We start from the raw sequence: 16,842 nt of genomic DNA on the forward strand, positions 1-16,842 counted from the left end.
ACCGAGCATGTACCTAGCAGTACCGAGCATGTACTGAGCGGACGAATGAAAGAAAGCCGAATCAGGAGTTATTCAGGCTTTCGTTACTGCACGTCAAAGTCAAGACCACAACACCGCGTACCTGCTCTTCCGACCTAACAGATGCCTAAACGTTTCCTGCACTCACAACTTCGGCTTCGTTTCTTTCCCTGCGTCCTCTCCTTCCGACTTCGTCTCCTACACTCACGGCTTCGTCTCCTTCCCTTACAACTTCGTCTCTTTCCTCACGGCTTCGCCTCTAGTTTGCCTTTCAATTCTCACAGGAAGCCCTAATCCTATAAGCGAATACACGAACACGAATCGGTTGCGTCGTATTTATATATATACCAAAGAAAAAATTTCGAGGCGGTGCCTCATACTGCCTCTAGGCGTTACGCTCTAGTGCGTACGCCTCATGCGAAAAAATCGTAGGCTTCGCTGGATGGTTCGAGGTGTAAGCCCCGATACGCATGACTTCCGTCTCGAATTGAGGCGCGACTCAATACAGACGCCTCGTCCGCTTTTTTAATGGTTGCATACAATTATATATGACAAATGCTTTTATGAATACCCAAGAGATATTATATAATCAACATGTTAGGTATGATGTGTAGAATTTCTATGATTTATGGGAAATATATTAATTTTATTTAACAAAGCTAAATTGCATAAATTTAACTTTTCTAACATATAAATTTAACTTGCATGAATAAGAACTAATGAACAATAAATCAAGATAAAGCTATGATTATCACATGTTGATTTGTTATGAACAACAACAAATATTTATTACATGTGATTGTGCTAAATAATTCAAAATAGAACTGACAATCTAAGTAGCTATAAGGGAACCTACTATCATTGGCACATATTATGCCCATAACTAAGAATGGTACATTTACACAAAAATATATAATAGTACTTACCTCTAGGCGAGTGTCACAAAGCCCAAAGCCCAAACAATACTTAATCGATCACGCCTTGAGGATAAAACTCAAAAAGTCCTACAAACAATAAATCCTAATTTAACATTCAAAATGATGCTAAAGGGGACACATGCTTGAAACATAGAACTTACAAATCATACCTAAAAATATATTAGAATTAATAGCCACACCTATAAGATTCATTGCCAAAAGCAATGAAGTTTGAAAATGTCCAAGATAAAGTAGGGTTAGATCAACTCGAACATCAAACACATATAAAGCTTCTTCCTAAAGTAAGCTAAAATAATAAAATAAAAATAAAACTGAAATAAAATCTCCAATAAACTAAAACAAATTAAATGAGGGAAGAAAACATGATTATACAACTTGATAAATACGAAGAAGAAAATAAAAGAGAGGGAGGAGAGAAGAGAAGATGAAGGAGCTTATTATTGAAAGAGAAAGAGAAGATTGTGAAGATGCTTGGTGATTTCGCCAATCAATCAAACGGCGGTTGTTGCGACAGGGAGGAGAAATGAGGATTTTGGCAGCTGCTACGATAGAGAAAAGAGGAGTTGAATGAATCCCTAGATTCTATTTCGCCTTAAATGGGGAGAGCAATGACCATGAGCGGGAAAAATCACAAGAGGCGGCAGATGAATCACATGATTTATGTGATTGGAGAGAGAGGGAACCGCGGCTGGCTCGCGTGCGAAAGAGGCGAAGGAGGAGTGGGAGGGGGTTTGGTTCGTGTGGCTTCGACTCGACAAATGAAATGCCTGAACCGGCCGGTCCATGCTTAGATATTATAGGGAGCATGACTTATCAAGAGCAGTGCTATTCATTTTTAGTATTGTGTTTGCATGTGTTCATTTTCTTATTTTATGCAAGTTGTGAGGAATTATTATGATTTAGGTTAGATTAATGTTTTATTTGGTCTTTATTTTCATAATAAGCTACTTTAACTTAAGGTATTTTTTTTAATGAGCCTGTGCGGGTCCATGCCCCCAAGGACCCCAGTGTAGCTTCATTGTTATCTGTGATATTTACCTGAAAAGGCTTCAATTATTCATGCAAGCATTTCACAACCTATTTTGAATTTACATCCTTTGTGGATAGACCGCAATGATGATGATTAATAGTCCTGGAATGTTTTTAATTTGATATTGAGTTATCATGTTGGACCTATTGTTGCTTGCTCCCTTTCTATTGATTATTGGTTTGCTACTTTTTTCAGGGGCTACAAACGCTTTTTTAGACGAGCTGCACTTGAGACATCAGACTACCTCAAGGATGATTGCTTGAAAATAAATTGTACTGTTGGTGTTGTGGTATCAGTCATGGACTGTCCTAGGTTGCACTCTATACAGGTTCCTGAGTCTGATATGGGACTGCATTTTGGTATGCTTTTGGAAAAGCAAGAAAGTTCAGATATCATTTTTGATGTGGCCGGGGAAAAAATACATGCCCACAAACTGGTATTAGCTGCTCGTTCTCCTATCTTTAGAACTATGTTTTTTGATGGGCCGGATGAGGCCCTAAGTGAGATAGTTATTAAAGATTTAGAGCCAAAGGTGTTTAAGGTGAGGATTGCCATTGTTTCAGCTAATTTCATCTTTAGGGCTCATTTGGGTGCTTACAGATGAAAAACTTGTTTTCAGAAATGACGATTTTGCTTTTATTTATTTTGAGTTTGCTTTAAATTATTTTTAGTGTGAAAAAGAACTCACGTTTGAGGGATTTTGACTGTAATTGTAGAAGCCATATTGATTTCAAATTTCATACAACCAAGTAATGGAATCTAGAAGATTCTTTATTTTTTCAAAACATATTTTCAACTTGATGCAACCAAATGAGCCCTTAGCTAATTCTTGTATTAATGCTAATTTTTCTCTATGTTAAATTTTTTCCTATGCATATATCAGGCAATGCTACATTTTATATACAAAGATACTCTAGATGAAGATGATGTCCCTGTTGGATCAGGGTCTCCAGGAGTTTCGGTGTCAGACACATTGGCTGCAAAATTGTTAGCTGCAGCGGACAAGTATGGCTTGGGAAGGCTGCGGCTTATGTGTGAGTCTTACTTGTGCAAGGATATATCTGTTAACTCTGTTGCTAGCACTCTTGCATTGGCTGATCGCTTTCATGCCATGGAACTAAAGGCTGCTTGCCTCAGATTTGCTGCTGAAAACCTTTCAGGTATTGTTACTGTGCACAAAATATTTCGTTTTTGGACACTCGGCTGCTGATAAAGAACTTCTTTTACAAGAAATCTTTCTGCACTTTTGGTACTTTTGCACTTTTTGAAAAAATTAAAATATTAAGTGGGATAGTGACACTACAAATCTTGAGTAATGCAGAACTGTAGCCTTTATTAAACATTCATACGAAGATGAAAGTGGCTATGGATATCTGCCTATGAATTTACTTTAATAGGAGTCTTTCTTATGAAATTTCATCTTGAAATCACCAGATCTTCACTTTCTAAACTTTTTCTTGGGTGAACACTTTAGTCTTGGTGCATATTTATGTGATATTTGGGGAAAAAGTTTATTTTCTCTTCTTAGTAAGTTGTAATAATGATTTAGTATATGTTTTCAGAAATAAGATTAGTGATTTAGTTAATAAATAGAATTATGCATCTCAAGGTCTGGTGCGTGATGGAAATGTTTGGTGGCAGGACCCGTTTGCTATCAACATTGCATTGGGATAAATTTTCTTTTCAAAGCTCCTGTGATTGTATGAGAGAAGAAGATTCTGTTGGAATATAGAAGCAGCTTCCAACCAATAGTTCCTCAGCCTCGTTTATGTAATGGAGAATCCCACCAAATGAGCTCTGATTTACCTGATTGGCCTGATTGGCATCCTGGCCCATAAATCTAAGATTATTTTTCTTTAAGTTGGTCAAGTGTCAGTTGACTAAGGGAAATCTGCTTTACAATCAACATATATGAGGAGTATCGAAGGTCAATATAGCTTTAATGTGATTCATTCAAAATAGGAACTGCATAGACATTTGGAATATGATGAGAATACCTTGCCGGCTAAGGCAGAGGACCTTGTCATCTGTGATTTGGATGGTGCACCTAAGTGAAAGCATATGAAAGGGAATTGTGACTTTAAAGCTGTGATAGGCTTAAGGTATAATGCATGTCAAACTTAATTTAGTTTAAGATTAAATATAGTTTGTTTGTTTTGGATTGTGAGACCTCGTCATCCAAGGCATACAATTAGATAAGTTAATCTTGATGCACTGATCTTCATTCCGGTTCAACTTCAAGTTGCCTTGAAGAGAAGGGTCGGGAAAAAATGTTTTTACAGAATAGAGAACGAAGTTGGAGTTTGGATAGTTGGATCGACTATGATTAGCTGTTTGTTTTATATTGGCATGTAAGAAGAGAATTGTGAAAATTGTACGAGGCCTGATTCTGTGATACCCCACAGCTGGCGTGATGAAGTATTGTTGATAATGTGCATTTTGAAGTATCTAGGTGCAGGATTGGCACCACCACACTTACAGGGACCAAGATCATTGATATAACTATTAAGAAAAAATTTCCATGCAATTTAAAAAATTATTAATGGCATACTGACAAGATTGAATTATAAAAGGACGAGAGCAGTCGTCCCAAGTTGTTCTCTCTTGTCATTACCATTATATTTGTTATTACTAATGTGAAATTTGCGGTAGAGGTGCTACAAACCTTGTCATGCTGTTTTATGTACAGTTGAAATGTTATCATTGAGTTAAGTCTAAAATCTTAATTCACCATGATTTTAACCTTCTCATGCTCTTTCATGTACAATTGAAATGTTATCATTGAGTTAGTCTAAAATCTTCATTCACCCAAAACTTCAGCTAACACATGCTTTAGACTTAGAATCTGATAAGATTCCAGGTTTGAATGGAGTGTTTGAGAAAAAAACATGCTAACAACATGCCAAGGCCAACAACTGGTGTAGGTGAATGGTGAGAGGTGATGTACCGACTTTTTATGAATAACCTGTCAATTTAGGCGATGCATTTATTTTAAAAATACCACCACTATTGGTCATACGCCCAAATATGAAAGGTTGAGGGTTAATGTGTTTTAAAAAGTAAACTATCAATTGTAAGTTCTATGCCAAAATTTATGAAATTGATTTAAATTTGAAATTCTTTATCGTTAAGGTGTTCCCTAGAAGCAACATCTTATGACCTCTGGTTAAGGTAAGGGCTTGTTATGTTGTCTCGTGTAAGTGATGCATCACAACTTACCTCGAGTGTGATGAAAAATAGATAAGGATTACTTGCAAGAAACATGCTGTTACTTAAATCAATTGTAGTGAAAAGTAAGTAATAGTTGACTAGGTCTTAGATTAATATTGGAAATGCTACATGAAATTTCAGGATTTTGATTTGGAAGATGAAAATTGGTGGACAAAAAGATTCAAAGAAGGATAAAATACTTTTGTGAGAAACTAAATGCAAAAGAGAAAAAATCCTAAGAATGATGGGGGAATGCTATAAGCTATTTTATGTTGGAAAGGTTGATAATAGTAGTAGTAGATAAAGAGCTAATTTTTTTTTTAAATTAATATAGTGATAGAGTGGTTTTATCATGTTAATTATTGGTTAGGCAGTATCAATTTGATTAGTACTTGTGATTAAGTTAGATTAGAAGATATTTTGAAAGTTAGTTTTGTGAAGAATGGATAAATTAATACAAAGTATATCCAAAAACAAGTTTGAAATTAAATCGAGTTTGAGAAAGTTTGGCTTGATTTGGAATAAAAAAATTTGATCCCAGCTGGAGTTAAAATTTAACTCAAAATAGAGGTTAATTCCAATTGAGCCAACTTATTTTGAAATCATTCAATTTTGAATTTACCCATAGCAGATTTTGAATTAACTCAAAGTTAATTCTTTGTTGTATTTTATCTACATATATTTGTATATTTTATTGTATAATTAATTAATTAATTTAATGTAGTATACAGTGCTCATTTAAGCTCATATTTCAAGTCAACTCGAATCATGCTCGAGCAAGTTGACTCAAGCACTAAATCTTTTTTGGGTATGTAGTGGAACTCATTATTGAGTCAATTTTTTTAGTTTAAGTAAAATTTCAAGTGATTTTGAGTTTTATTTTATTTTTTTGCTTTACTTGAGAAAGAGGATTATTATGGGACTAATTTCCATGGATGAATATCTATAATAGGATGGGTGATGAAATGATTTCATGTTGAGTATGAAATATGAGATGTACATTGAATGACAGCAACTGTATTTGATTCCACAGCTGCTTGTTAGCATACAGTAGTGAATTTATACTCTATGAATCAAAGAACATTTAATTAGTTGCAAAAAGTTGAGCCATCAAATAACAACTAGATTTTTCTTTTGTTGATGGAAAGACATTTGTTTTTCAAGTTTGTGAGATAATTTTAAGAATAAGTTTGACCAAACAACATATAGTTATAATTTGATATGTATATCTTTTCAGTATAAATAATATAGTTTAAAAGAAATAGATTTTTAGGATATGGTGGTGAAACTTGAAAGGTGAAAATTGTGTATCTTTCATGAATTTTACTAAGGGAGGCAAACATAATTCTTTTATTTGAGATAAATGTAATTTGGTATAAGATAGTGAATTTCATTAACAAGATTTTTATTGAAATTTTAGAAGAGTTTTGATATAGATCATATATTGGTAAGTAGGTACAAAAAATTATTGAGAAAAAATGTGCTTTTAAAGGTTAGCAAAAAATAATTATTGTTAAGGCTCATAAGATTATAAGAAAATTAAAAGTTTTGCAAAGAGAGTTGTTAGGAAAACAAAAGGTATATTTTGATGGTTTTTATGATAGACTAGACACTACTGAATAAGAAAGAGATATATACCATAACTATCATGAGATGAATGAAATTTTGATGAAGTTTGATGGATTAGAAGCAAAGATAATAATGTCTTAGTTAAATATATGAAGACATCAAAGATAAATGGAGATAATACTTTGAGAAATTATCAAACAAGCATTGAAGGGAAAAATTGTCCTAGAAGATGATGATGAACAAAGTAGTGAGTTGTATTATAGATGGATATAAACGAATGTAGAATTTCCTTTGAAGAAAAAAAATGAAGTGGTGTTAGCTCTGAAGATGCATAAGATAAAAATTTAGATCCAATTATATAGATGAGATATCTATTGATGTTTGGAGAGATGTATGTGATATTATAGTTGTTTGGTCAACAAATCAAATATTTTTAATGGTATTTTGCAAATTAAGATAATGTCAAATTACGGAGAAGAATTATTTTTGTTTAAGTATTTTGAATCAAAGATGATGTTCAAGATTTTAGTAATTGTTAAGGTATCAAAATTTTGAGACATAATAAAGTTATGTTTGTGAGAGAGAAAGAGAGAAGAAAGAGTAATGGAGCAAATTTAGAAAAAAAATACATTGGCATCGAAGAATCGTTTTGGCTCCATGCTAGAAGATTCATTATGGAAGTGATTTTTTGTTGAAGGCAATGAAAAAGTATACAAAGTTAAGAGATGATATTCATATGTTCATTTTGGAAAGGCATATGGTTTTGCATCATGAGAATAGTTTTGGGTGCATTACACAAAAACTGTGTCAAAAGTATATTAAAAATTTTAAAGATATATACACTATAGCGTTATCCAGCAATAAAAGAAATTGTTGATAAAAAAAAATTTTTAAAGTAGGATTGCATCAATTATTTATGTTAAATTCATATATTTCCGTATTGAGTATGAAGATGGTTATATTTCATAGATAATAGTTATATATGTGAGACATCTCTTGAAATAAGTGGAAAGTTAGAATAATAGAGAAAATATTTGTAAGATAACTTACTGAAATTAGTAGAATAAAAAAAATGTTTTAAATATAATTTTAGTGTACATGATATTTATAACTGTCGTTCAATATATTGAAATTTAAGTGATATCTTGGTGTAATAGGGTTAATTATCTTCAGATAGTTGAGCCTCTTGTTGGATTAATAAACCACAATGGTAGGTTCCTTGTCAACAATCTGTTTATTTTACTTTCAAGTACAATCCTAAACGTTGTCTTTCTTATAATTCTCCAATCTATGCCCTTGTTGCTGGAGCAATTTGGTCAACATCTTCATAGCTTTACTCATTACATGATTAACCTCTCCTATTAACTTCGTCCTTCGCTTTTCAAATAAGTAAATATGCTTTGTTTCTTATCATGCTAAATCAGGGTATTCAAGCACTCAACCAAATTATTCATGACTGGATTTGCTTGCATTCTTGAATTGAAATAGTTCCTAGCTCAAAGTTCCAATCTAGTGTTTTCATGCATTAACCAATCGTATGCCTTTTTTGATTTGATATAAATAATCTCTTTGCTGAATATGTAACCTATGTAGGCATCGGCTATATTTAAAAAATGTCATCTTAATTGAAATTCTTGAAATACTTTATAAAAATTGCTAATGATGTGCCTAAAAGAATGTTCTATTTAGCTTGCAAGAAATTAATCGAACTTTTTTGTCTAAGCTTTGGGATTTGCAATGACATATGAATATTATATACAAGTATATATAGCTTGTGAGCTACTTGATGTAGAAGTAGCTTATTTGCTAATTTTGTTTTTGTCATGCATAATTATTAGTGTTATGTATAAATCAATCGTTTCTAACTATCGAGTACATCCTTAATAACATGCAAGAGCCAAGAATGTTACTTTTGATGTACTTCATGAGAAGCCCACAACTGGAATTATGAAAATTCTATTAGATACATGCAATATTTCATTGTAATAAAGAAGGTACATATCTCTCATTGAATGACATGTTGATTACAACAAACAAATTAAAGTAAAAATTGTTAAAAAGAGCTTGCGCAAATGATTTGGGAGAAGCAAATAAAATTCTTGGGATAAGCATTGCTAAAGACGAATTCTGTTAATTATTCCATTGTCCTGTTAATTTGAACTCGAAAAGAAACAAACTCCTAAAACTAATGAGTAGATAAAATATATCCAAATTTTCGTGCGTTTTAGTAAAATGCTAACTAATATGTCGTGGTATTCATAAAGCTTTATGTTGCTTTTCTTGTAGGAACAGCGAGCAGGAGCAAGCATGTTCTTAAATTGTTGAGCTTTATTGATTTAACTTGGGAGGTGACTTGGGAAATCAAGTAGTATAACTTGTTATACCTTGAATTGTTATCAACTGGGTATCAAGTTTATGAAATAGGGGCATTGCCAATCATTGAAGTAGAACATGTTGCAAGTATCGAGGCCTATCAAATAAATGGTTTGTTTGAGGGACTTCTTGGAAGAGTTAGATAATAAAATGACGATTTTTTCTTGTAATAGTCAGTGCTATATATCTGACCAATGATGGAACAATTTAATCCATGAAAAAAACGTATTAACCTTTAAGATAATTTTATATAAGGTTTTATTAGAACATAACATCCTATTTTTAGTGTAAAATTAAGGGGTCTGAGAAATAACGGGGTTGTAGTTGGATTGGGAGAAGTACACAATTACTCAATAGCAATAGTGGTAAAGGTAAGAGAAGGTAAGCTATGAAGGTGCACATCGCATAGGTAGCAAACTGCAGGGAGTGGAAAATCTGCAAAATGGAGGCAGAGGGTAAACAACCAACCACAGGAAAACATGGAAAATAATATTTATGCACACATCGAGGATATGGAACACATCAACATCAGCACTTTAGAACAAATAAGTAGTGATTAACAAGTCCACGTTATGTTAGTGATTCTGAGCTAAATAGTTGCTGCGTGGAATTCAATGGGATTAACTGAAACCATGCATTAATTAATTATACCTGACAAACATTTTGAAGTACTAGAGAACACGTTCCATTTGAATAAGAGCCTTTTACACAAAATAACTAGTACGAAAAAAATATAATGATACAATTCATATAAATCATCACTTTTTTATGCTTGACACGAATATACTTTCAATTTTTCATCATTGGGGACTCATATGAACATGTACTATCATAAACCTCATTGTACTAGTTTTGGAGAGGGCCCCCATTAAAGATGATAGTGTTGAGAACTTATCTGTAGTGTTTTTAAAAATTGTTGATGAATGTGAAGCTATGATGCACGGACACGGACACGGCGACACGGACACGACACGACATGGACACGGGACACGATTTTTTTTGAAAATATATGACACGGGTACGACGCGGACAAGACTATACATTTTTTTATATAGTGTATATATATTAATGTAATATCATATTAAAAATGACAAACAATAATAAATGAATGACATGATAACTTGTCTAGCTTATAATATAAAATATTTAATACAAAATATTTATTACAACCACAAAAATAATCACATACTACAATATCAAGCATTCAAGCTTCAACTACTAGGATTAGCTTTAGAGGTTTGTTTTTGGCCTTCAATATCATCATCATTGAAAATCACTACTTTCAACTCTGGTTCAACAAGAGAAAGATTTGTAATTGTGCAAAAAGAGAGGAGATGAAAATACCTTCACTGCCAAAGAGAAATGAAAATGAGAATATTCGATGAATGGGTATTAAATGCAGACGTTGATTTGGTGTTGTGGATATAAAATAAGAAATTTAATTTAAATCTCGCCAAATATAAGAAATTATATTTTAAAAAAAATTATAAAATATTTAAGATATGCGTGTCCGCCACGCATGTCCAATTTGTTTTTAATATTTTTTAATTGGACACGTTTTCGGTGTGTCTGACACGTGTCGGACGAGTGTCGTGTCGGACACGGTGTTGGACACTGCACGACTCTTTGAGGAGAAGTGTCGGTGCATCATAGATGTGAAGTGTCTTGAATATTCCTCAGAGGTCTACGTGTAATTTACCTTTATATTTAATATGTTTGCTTATTGAGCTGTACCTATAGGAAATTACCCGCAGCGAACTGTCTTTACAATTTTTTTAGAAAGCCAAGATCTATGGTAGTTGTTCATAAGTCGCCTTTTGAGATGAATATTAGTCCTTATGTTGAGGATCTATTGCTTGATTGAGGAACTTTTGAACATCCGATACTTTATTTTGATTTCCACACCAAGAATATTTGCTTTTTCCATCCAAATGCTAGTTCTTCAACAGCTTTCTTCTTCAATATTAGATTTGTTCAAGTTTGCTGATGTTCCTTATTGAACTGTGAGCTTCTAGCTAAATGGATGTAACACCTATTGTTTGATGATCCATAGCTGATGAATTATATTGTCCCCATCTTGGTCTTTTTGGTCGTTTGCCATTTCCACTCTCCAGAGTAGTGTGATTTGAAGTCCAAGGGGTTGATTGTGGCCATTTTGCATGACATCAACGTTATGTTATTCTTAGTATGCTTGAGCTCTTTTAATCTATTTGATTTATTTTCTTATAACATCTTAGCATTTTTTTATCATTTTTTTAAATTGTCATGTGTTTACTTGGTATGGGTCTTGCTGCAAAAAGCTAGCTGAGCAAATGTATCATTTTGCAATTCAACTATTTTTATAAATAACTGCTTGAGTTTGAGCTTCATTCAAACAGTTGTTATTTAATGAATTTGTTTTTTCTGCATTTGAAATTTTTTACTAGATCATTTATGGACTTCGGATGTGTGATGCTTCCCCTCCTTTGCAAATGTCAAAGTGCTGTGTGAGATACCCATGACTGATTCAGTGACCATGTGACTGAGTCAATCAAGAATTGTTGATCTATGTTTTTTTTTTTTGTGTATGTTTTGGACTCTTTGTAATTTGGACTATGTTTTTTTATTTTATTTGCAATACCCTATAATGGAAAACAACCTGTGATCATGTTTGAGTTTGGTGCTCTTAGGAAGTTTCACTCCTTTGGTTTCCACTTGTATTGATTTAGCTTCTTTGGTGGTTAGTTGGGTATTTATTTTAAGCTGTCTTACTTATTGGGCTTGGCCCAACTCTTTCCCTATGCTGGCTATTTTCTCCCATGCTGCTATCTTTCCTTGCTGCTGGCTTTTCCTATGCTACCCCATTTTTCCCCATGTTACTACCCCATTTTTCCTTGCTACTGGCTGTTCATTTTCCACCTTGTTTTTTATACTAAGTGCATTAACTCCTCTTTAAATGGGCTAACTTGAGAGACTTCTATCAGTTGTTTGGGTGGCATATTATGACCATTGCCCCCCTTCTCCTATATATATGGGTTATTTTGCTACTGGAAGGGGTCGGTTGTTATTGTTGCTGGTGTAATTACACTAAAACCTGCGGGTTATTTAGCTTGCGAGCTATCTTCTTCTACCTTCCTTCTTCTATTTCTTTTTGGTGTTCTATCTAATCTTCTTTCCACGGTTCCCATTCCACCTGTATCTTTCTTCCCCAAATATTGTGAGTTTCAAGATGTTGTTTGTTGGTATTTGCCGGAGTGCTGACTTGAGCTGAATCAAAATTTATGTAGTGAACCACTTGTTTGTCCTTTCCTTTGAGCACCTTTCCTATTTTGGGTTTTGCATGTGAGGTGACCTTTCTAGGTTGTTCTGATGGTAGTTAATTTTAAGTTTTAGTTTTTTTCTTTGCAATATTTCCTAATCATTTACTTATATATGTTTACTATTAAGTTTCATTCAGTTGGTGTTGGTTTATGTATTATTGAAAGGAAGTGTCTTGTTGCATTCCTAGTGTTCTCCTACTTGACTATAGAACTTAGGTTGCATCTGTTAGGCCAGTTCAGGGTGAACCGGCCCAGCCAGCTTTGCGGGTCCGGCTTTGCGGGTCTACAGGAGGCGAAAACATTCCGCCTTCCTCTACTAATCCCGCCCATTGGGCGGGCCCCACTGCTCAAAGACAATTTTAAATTTAAAAGGAGGGGGCGGCAGGGGCTGTTTGGTCTTTTATGTATTTTAATTAATTGTATGCTTTAATTATGGGAGGGAGATTAGGGCAAGGGATGCTTTTGATTATTCAGAAATTCTCTTGTTGTTCTTTTGGGTGCGAGGGCTTTAGATCTGATTTTCTAGAGGTTGGGAGAGTGTGATCCTCCTCTCGAATAGAGGATCTTTGTATCTTTGCTATTTTTCCTTCATCTACTAGTGAAATACAAGTTATTTGGGTGATTTTTATCCACTATTCTCTCATATTTTCTGTTTTTGTCCACTGTTCTTGCTGTTTTTTTGCTGTAAACAGCGGATTTCATTAAGATTTGCTTCAGAGTTTCCCTCATCTACTAGCTGTTTTTTTGCTGTAAACAGTGATCCTCCTCTCAATCAAGTATTTCCAATCAAATTTGTATCAGAGCAAGACTTGGACCCAATCGTGGGCTGTTTTTGACAAATTTCAACGGCTGAAATTTGTGCCGGCGAAGAGGAAATTGCTGAATTTTTTTTTTTCAGATCTAGAGATCTTTTCAAAAATTTCAAGCCATAGGAGATGACAGCTAAGAAAGTGGATGCTTTGGAAGAGAGGCTTGAAGGAGAGATGAATCAAATCAAGGAGACCATGGAGGAAAGAATTTCTTCCATGGAAGGGCAAGTGGTCGATCTACGGGATATGATGAAGAAGATGTGGATTTTTGAGGGGGGGGGTGGGCAGTTCTGAGGTGGAGAAAAAGCTGCATCTGGATGTGGCAGAAGTCTCTCTTAACTCCGTAGTGAGATTCACTCCGAGTCACACTATTAAGGTGAAAGGAGAGATAGCTGACCGTGAAGTTGTGGTGTTGATCGATAGTGGGGCAACCCACAATTTCATTTCCACCCAGATTGTGGAGCTGCTGGGGATGGAGTTAGTAGATACAGGAGGTTATGGGGTGATGATGGACACGAGAAAGGTAGAAATGGGAAGAGGAGTCTGTAGGGGGGTGGTGCTGAAGATCCAAGGTATTCAAGTGAAAGAAGACTTGCTTCCTCTAGAACTGGGGAGTACAGATGTCATCCTAGGGATAAAGTGGTTGCAAATCTTAGGGGAAACCAAGATCAATTGGGGTACTCTGAGGATGGAGTTGATGAAGGGAGGAATGAAGAGGGTGATTCAAGGTGATGCGGGACTGACCAAGGCAGAGGTTTCTCTCAAATCCCTAATCAAGACAATTCAGGAGGAGGGGGAAGGCTATTTGGTGGAATTACACATATTGGAGGGAGTGAGTTTGGATGAAGGGGGAGACATACCCCTCTATGTACAGCCTTTGATCCAGGAATTCTATGAGGTTTTTCAACCACCTCTAGGGTTGCCACCACCCAGGGAGCAGGAGCTTGACATCACATTGAGGGAGGGTGTGTCACCTGTTAGCGTATGACCTTATCGTTACCCTCAGTTTCAGAAAGACGAAATAGAAAGGTTGATCAGAGAAATGCTGGAAGTAGGGATCATCATGCCCAGCTAGTAGTCCTGTTCTATTGGTGAAGAAGGATGGCAGCTGACGGTTCTGTGTAGACTACCGCGCACTCAACAAGGAAATTGTACCTAATAAGTTTCCTATACCAGTGATTGACGAGCTGTTAGATGAATTGAGTGGAACAGTGATCTTTAGCAAGATCGATTTGAAATCAGGATATCATCAGATTCGAATGAAGAAAGAAGATGTGCCCAAGATTGCCTTTAGAACTCATGACTCATGAGGGCCACTATGAGTTCCTCGTAATGCCCTTTGGCCTCACCAATGCCCCAGCCACGTTCCAGGCACTCATGAATAAGATCTTCAAACAGTATCTTAGGCGATTTGTTTTGGTATTCTTCGATGACATCCTAGTGTATAAAAGAACAGAGGAGGAGCATTGGGGGCATTTGAAGGTGTTAGAGGTTCTCCAGGAGCACCAGTTGAGGGCTAACTTGAAGAAGTGCTGCTTCGCACAAGCCAGTGTGGAGTACTTGGGGCACGTGGTATCTAAGGAAGGGGTAGCAGCAGATCAGTCTAAGATTGAAGCCATGTTAAAGTGGCCACTGCCTAAAAATCTGAAGGAGTTGAGGGGATTCTTAGGGCTTACAGGGTACTACAGATTTGTGAAGGGATACAACACTATAACATGACCACTCACTGAGCAGTTGAAGAAAGATGGGTTCCTATGGGGGGAGGCAGCCACAACAGCATTCGAGAAGTTGAAGAAATCTATGACCACAGTCCCCATACGACAGCATTTGAGAAGTTGAAGAAATTTATGATCACAGTCCCGGTCTTAGCTTTGCCGGATTTTACTCAGGTCTTCATAGTAGAGACAGATGCATCGAGGTATGGATTAGGAGCAGTGTTGATGCAGAGTCACAGGCCCATTGCCTATTTCAGTCAGGTGTTGACTGCAAGAGCCCGGCTGAAATCTGTCTATGAGAGGGAATTAATGGCAATCATTTTGGCCATCCAAAAGTGGCCCCCCTACTTACTCGGGACACATTTCATCGTCCGGACCGACCAACGAAATCTGAAAAGGCCCATTGATTATTTCAGTCAGGTGTTAACTGCAAGAGCCCGACTGAAATTTGTCTATGAGAGAGAATTAATGGCAATCGTTTTGGCCATCCAAAAGTGGCTCCCCTACTTACTCTGAAGACATTTCATCGTCAAGACCGACCAACAGAACTTGAAATATTTGTTGGAACAACGCATGGTGACAGAGGAGCATCAGAGATGGCTATCCAAACTGCTGTGATATGATTTTAAGATTCAGTACAGGCCAGGAGTAGAAAATAAGACAGCATATGCATGGGGGAGCTGCAGACGATGGCTGTATCAATCCCAATGATGCTGGATTGGGAAGCCATCAAGGAAGAGAGTGCCAGGGATGAAGAACTAGGCAAGATCAGGGCTGACTTACTAAAGGAAGTGGGCAGCCATCCAGGGTACTCATTGGAGGGGAAGAGATTGTTGTACAAGGGGAGGTTAGTGTTGCCCAAATCATCAATTCACATTCCACATTTGCTCTAGGAGTTCCATGGGACTGCGGTGGGAGGTCATTCAAGAGTGCTAAAGACCTACAGGAGACTGGCGGTAGTGCTGTACTGGAAAGGAATGCATAAAGATGTGGAAGAGATGTCATCCAGATGCGATGTCTGCCAAAGGAATAAGTACCTAGTTATGTCACCCGGGGGTTACTGCAGCCCTTGGCTTTACGAGGTCGAGTCTGGGAGGAGGTATCTATGGACTTCATTGATGGGCTGCCCCGTTCTGAGAGATTCACTGTGGTATTGGTGGTAGTGGATAGATTGAGCAAATATGCTCATTTCATTCATCTATGTCATCCCTACACTGCGGTGACAGTAGCGTCAACATTCATTAGGGAGATAGTCAGATTACACGGGGTACCAGAAGCGATAGTCTCCGACAGGGATAAAGTATTCCTCAACCATTTCTGGAGAGAGTTGTTCAGATTGCAAGGGATAGTGCTGAAAAGGAGTACCGGTTACCACCCACAGACGGATGGCCAAACAGAAGTAGTCAACTAGAGCTTGGAGACTTATCTGAGATGCTTTGCGTCGGAGACACCTAAGCTATGGGCTAAATGGCTATCATGGGCCGAGTATTGGTACAACACCTATTTTCATTCTGCTTCTCAAATTACCCCGTTCAAGGTGTTTTACAGAAGGGATCCACCCATTTGGTGCATTTTGGGAGTAGCAGTACTCCAGTTTCTTCAGTAGAGGAGTACTTGGAGGAGAGGGATAAGATACTAGAAGAGTTGAAAAGACATCTGTTGAGGGCTCAACAGATTATGAAGAAACAGGCTGATGGGCATCGGAGGGACATCCAGTTTGAAGTGGGCGAGAGGGTGTTTTTGAAGCTCCGACCACATCGACAGAAAACGGTCGCCAACATGAGGAATGAGAAACTTGCTCCACGGTACTTCGGTCCTTATGAAGTACTGGAAAAGATTGGAGCCGTGGCATATCGTTTGAAGCTACCACCTACGGCGACG

At 36.4% G+C, this 16,842-nt stretch overlaps 1 protein-coding gene across 4 annotated transcripts in view; it reads left to right on the forward strand.

Annotated features, from left to right (window-relative positions):
* Window positions 1-16,842, forward strand: part of LOC110100673 (BTB/POZ and MATH domain-containing protein 4-like) — a 34,255-nt gene that overhangs the window by 3,202 nt on the left and 14,211 nt on the right. For 2 of the 4 annotated variants that reach the window (XM_020828282.2, XM_020828279.2), the window contains exons 2-3: window positions 2,182-2,527; window positions 2,870-3,146. In XM_020828282.2, the coding sequence (XP_020683941.1) occupies window positions 2,182-2,527; window positions 2,870-3,146 (623 nt within the window). Of the gene's footprint in view, window positions 1-2,181; window positions 2,528-2,869; window positions 3,147-9,051; window positions 9,114-16,842 lie in introns of all 4 variants that reach the window. The other 2 variants (XM_028696512.1, XM_028696511.1) reach the window with 2 other exon arrangements.

This window comes from Dendrobium catenatum, unplaced genomic scaffold (genome assembly GCF_001605985.2).
Source record: "Dendrobium catenatum unplaced genomic scaffold, ASM160598v2 fragScaff_scaffold_756, whole genome shotgun sequence".
Lineage (NCBI taxonomy): Eukaryota > Viridiplantae > Streptophyta > Magnoliopsida > Asparagales > Orchidaceae > Dendrobium > Dendrobium catenatum.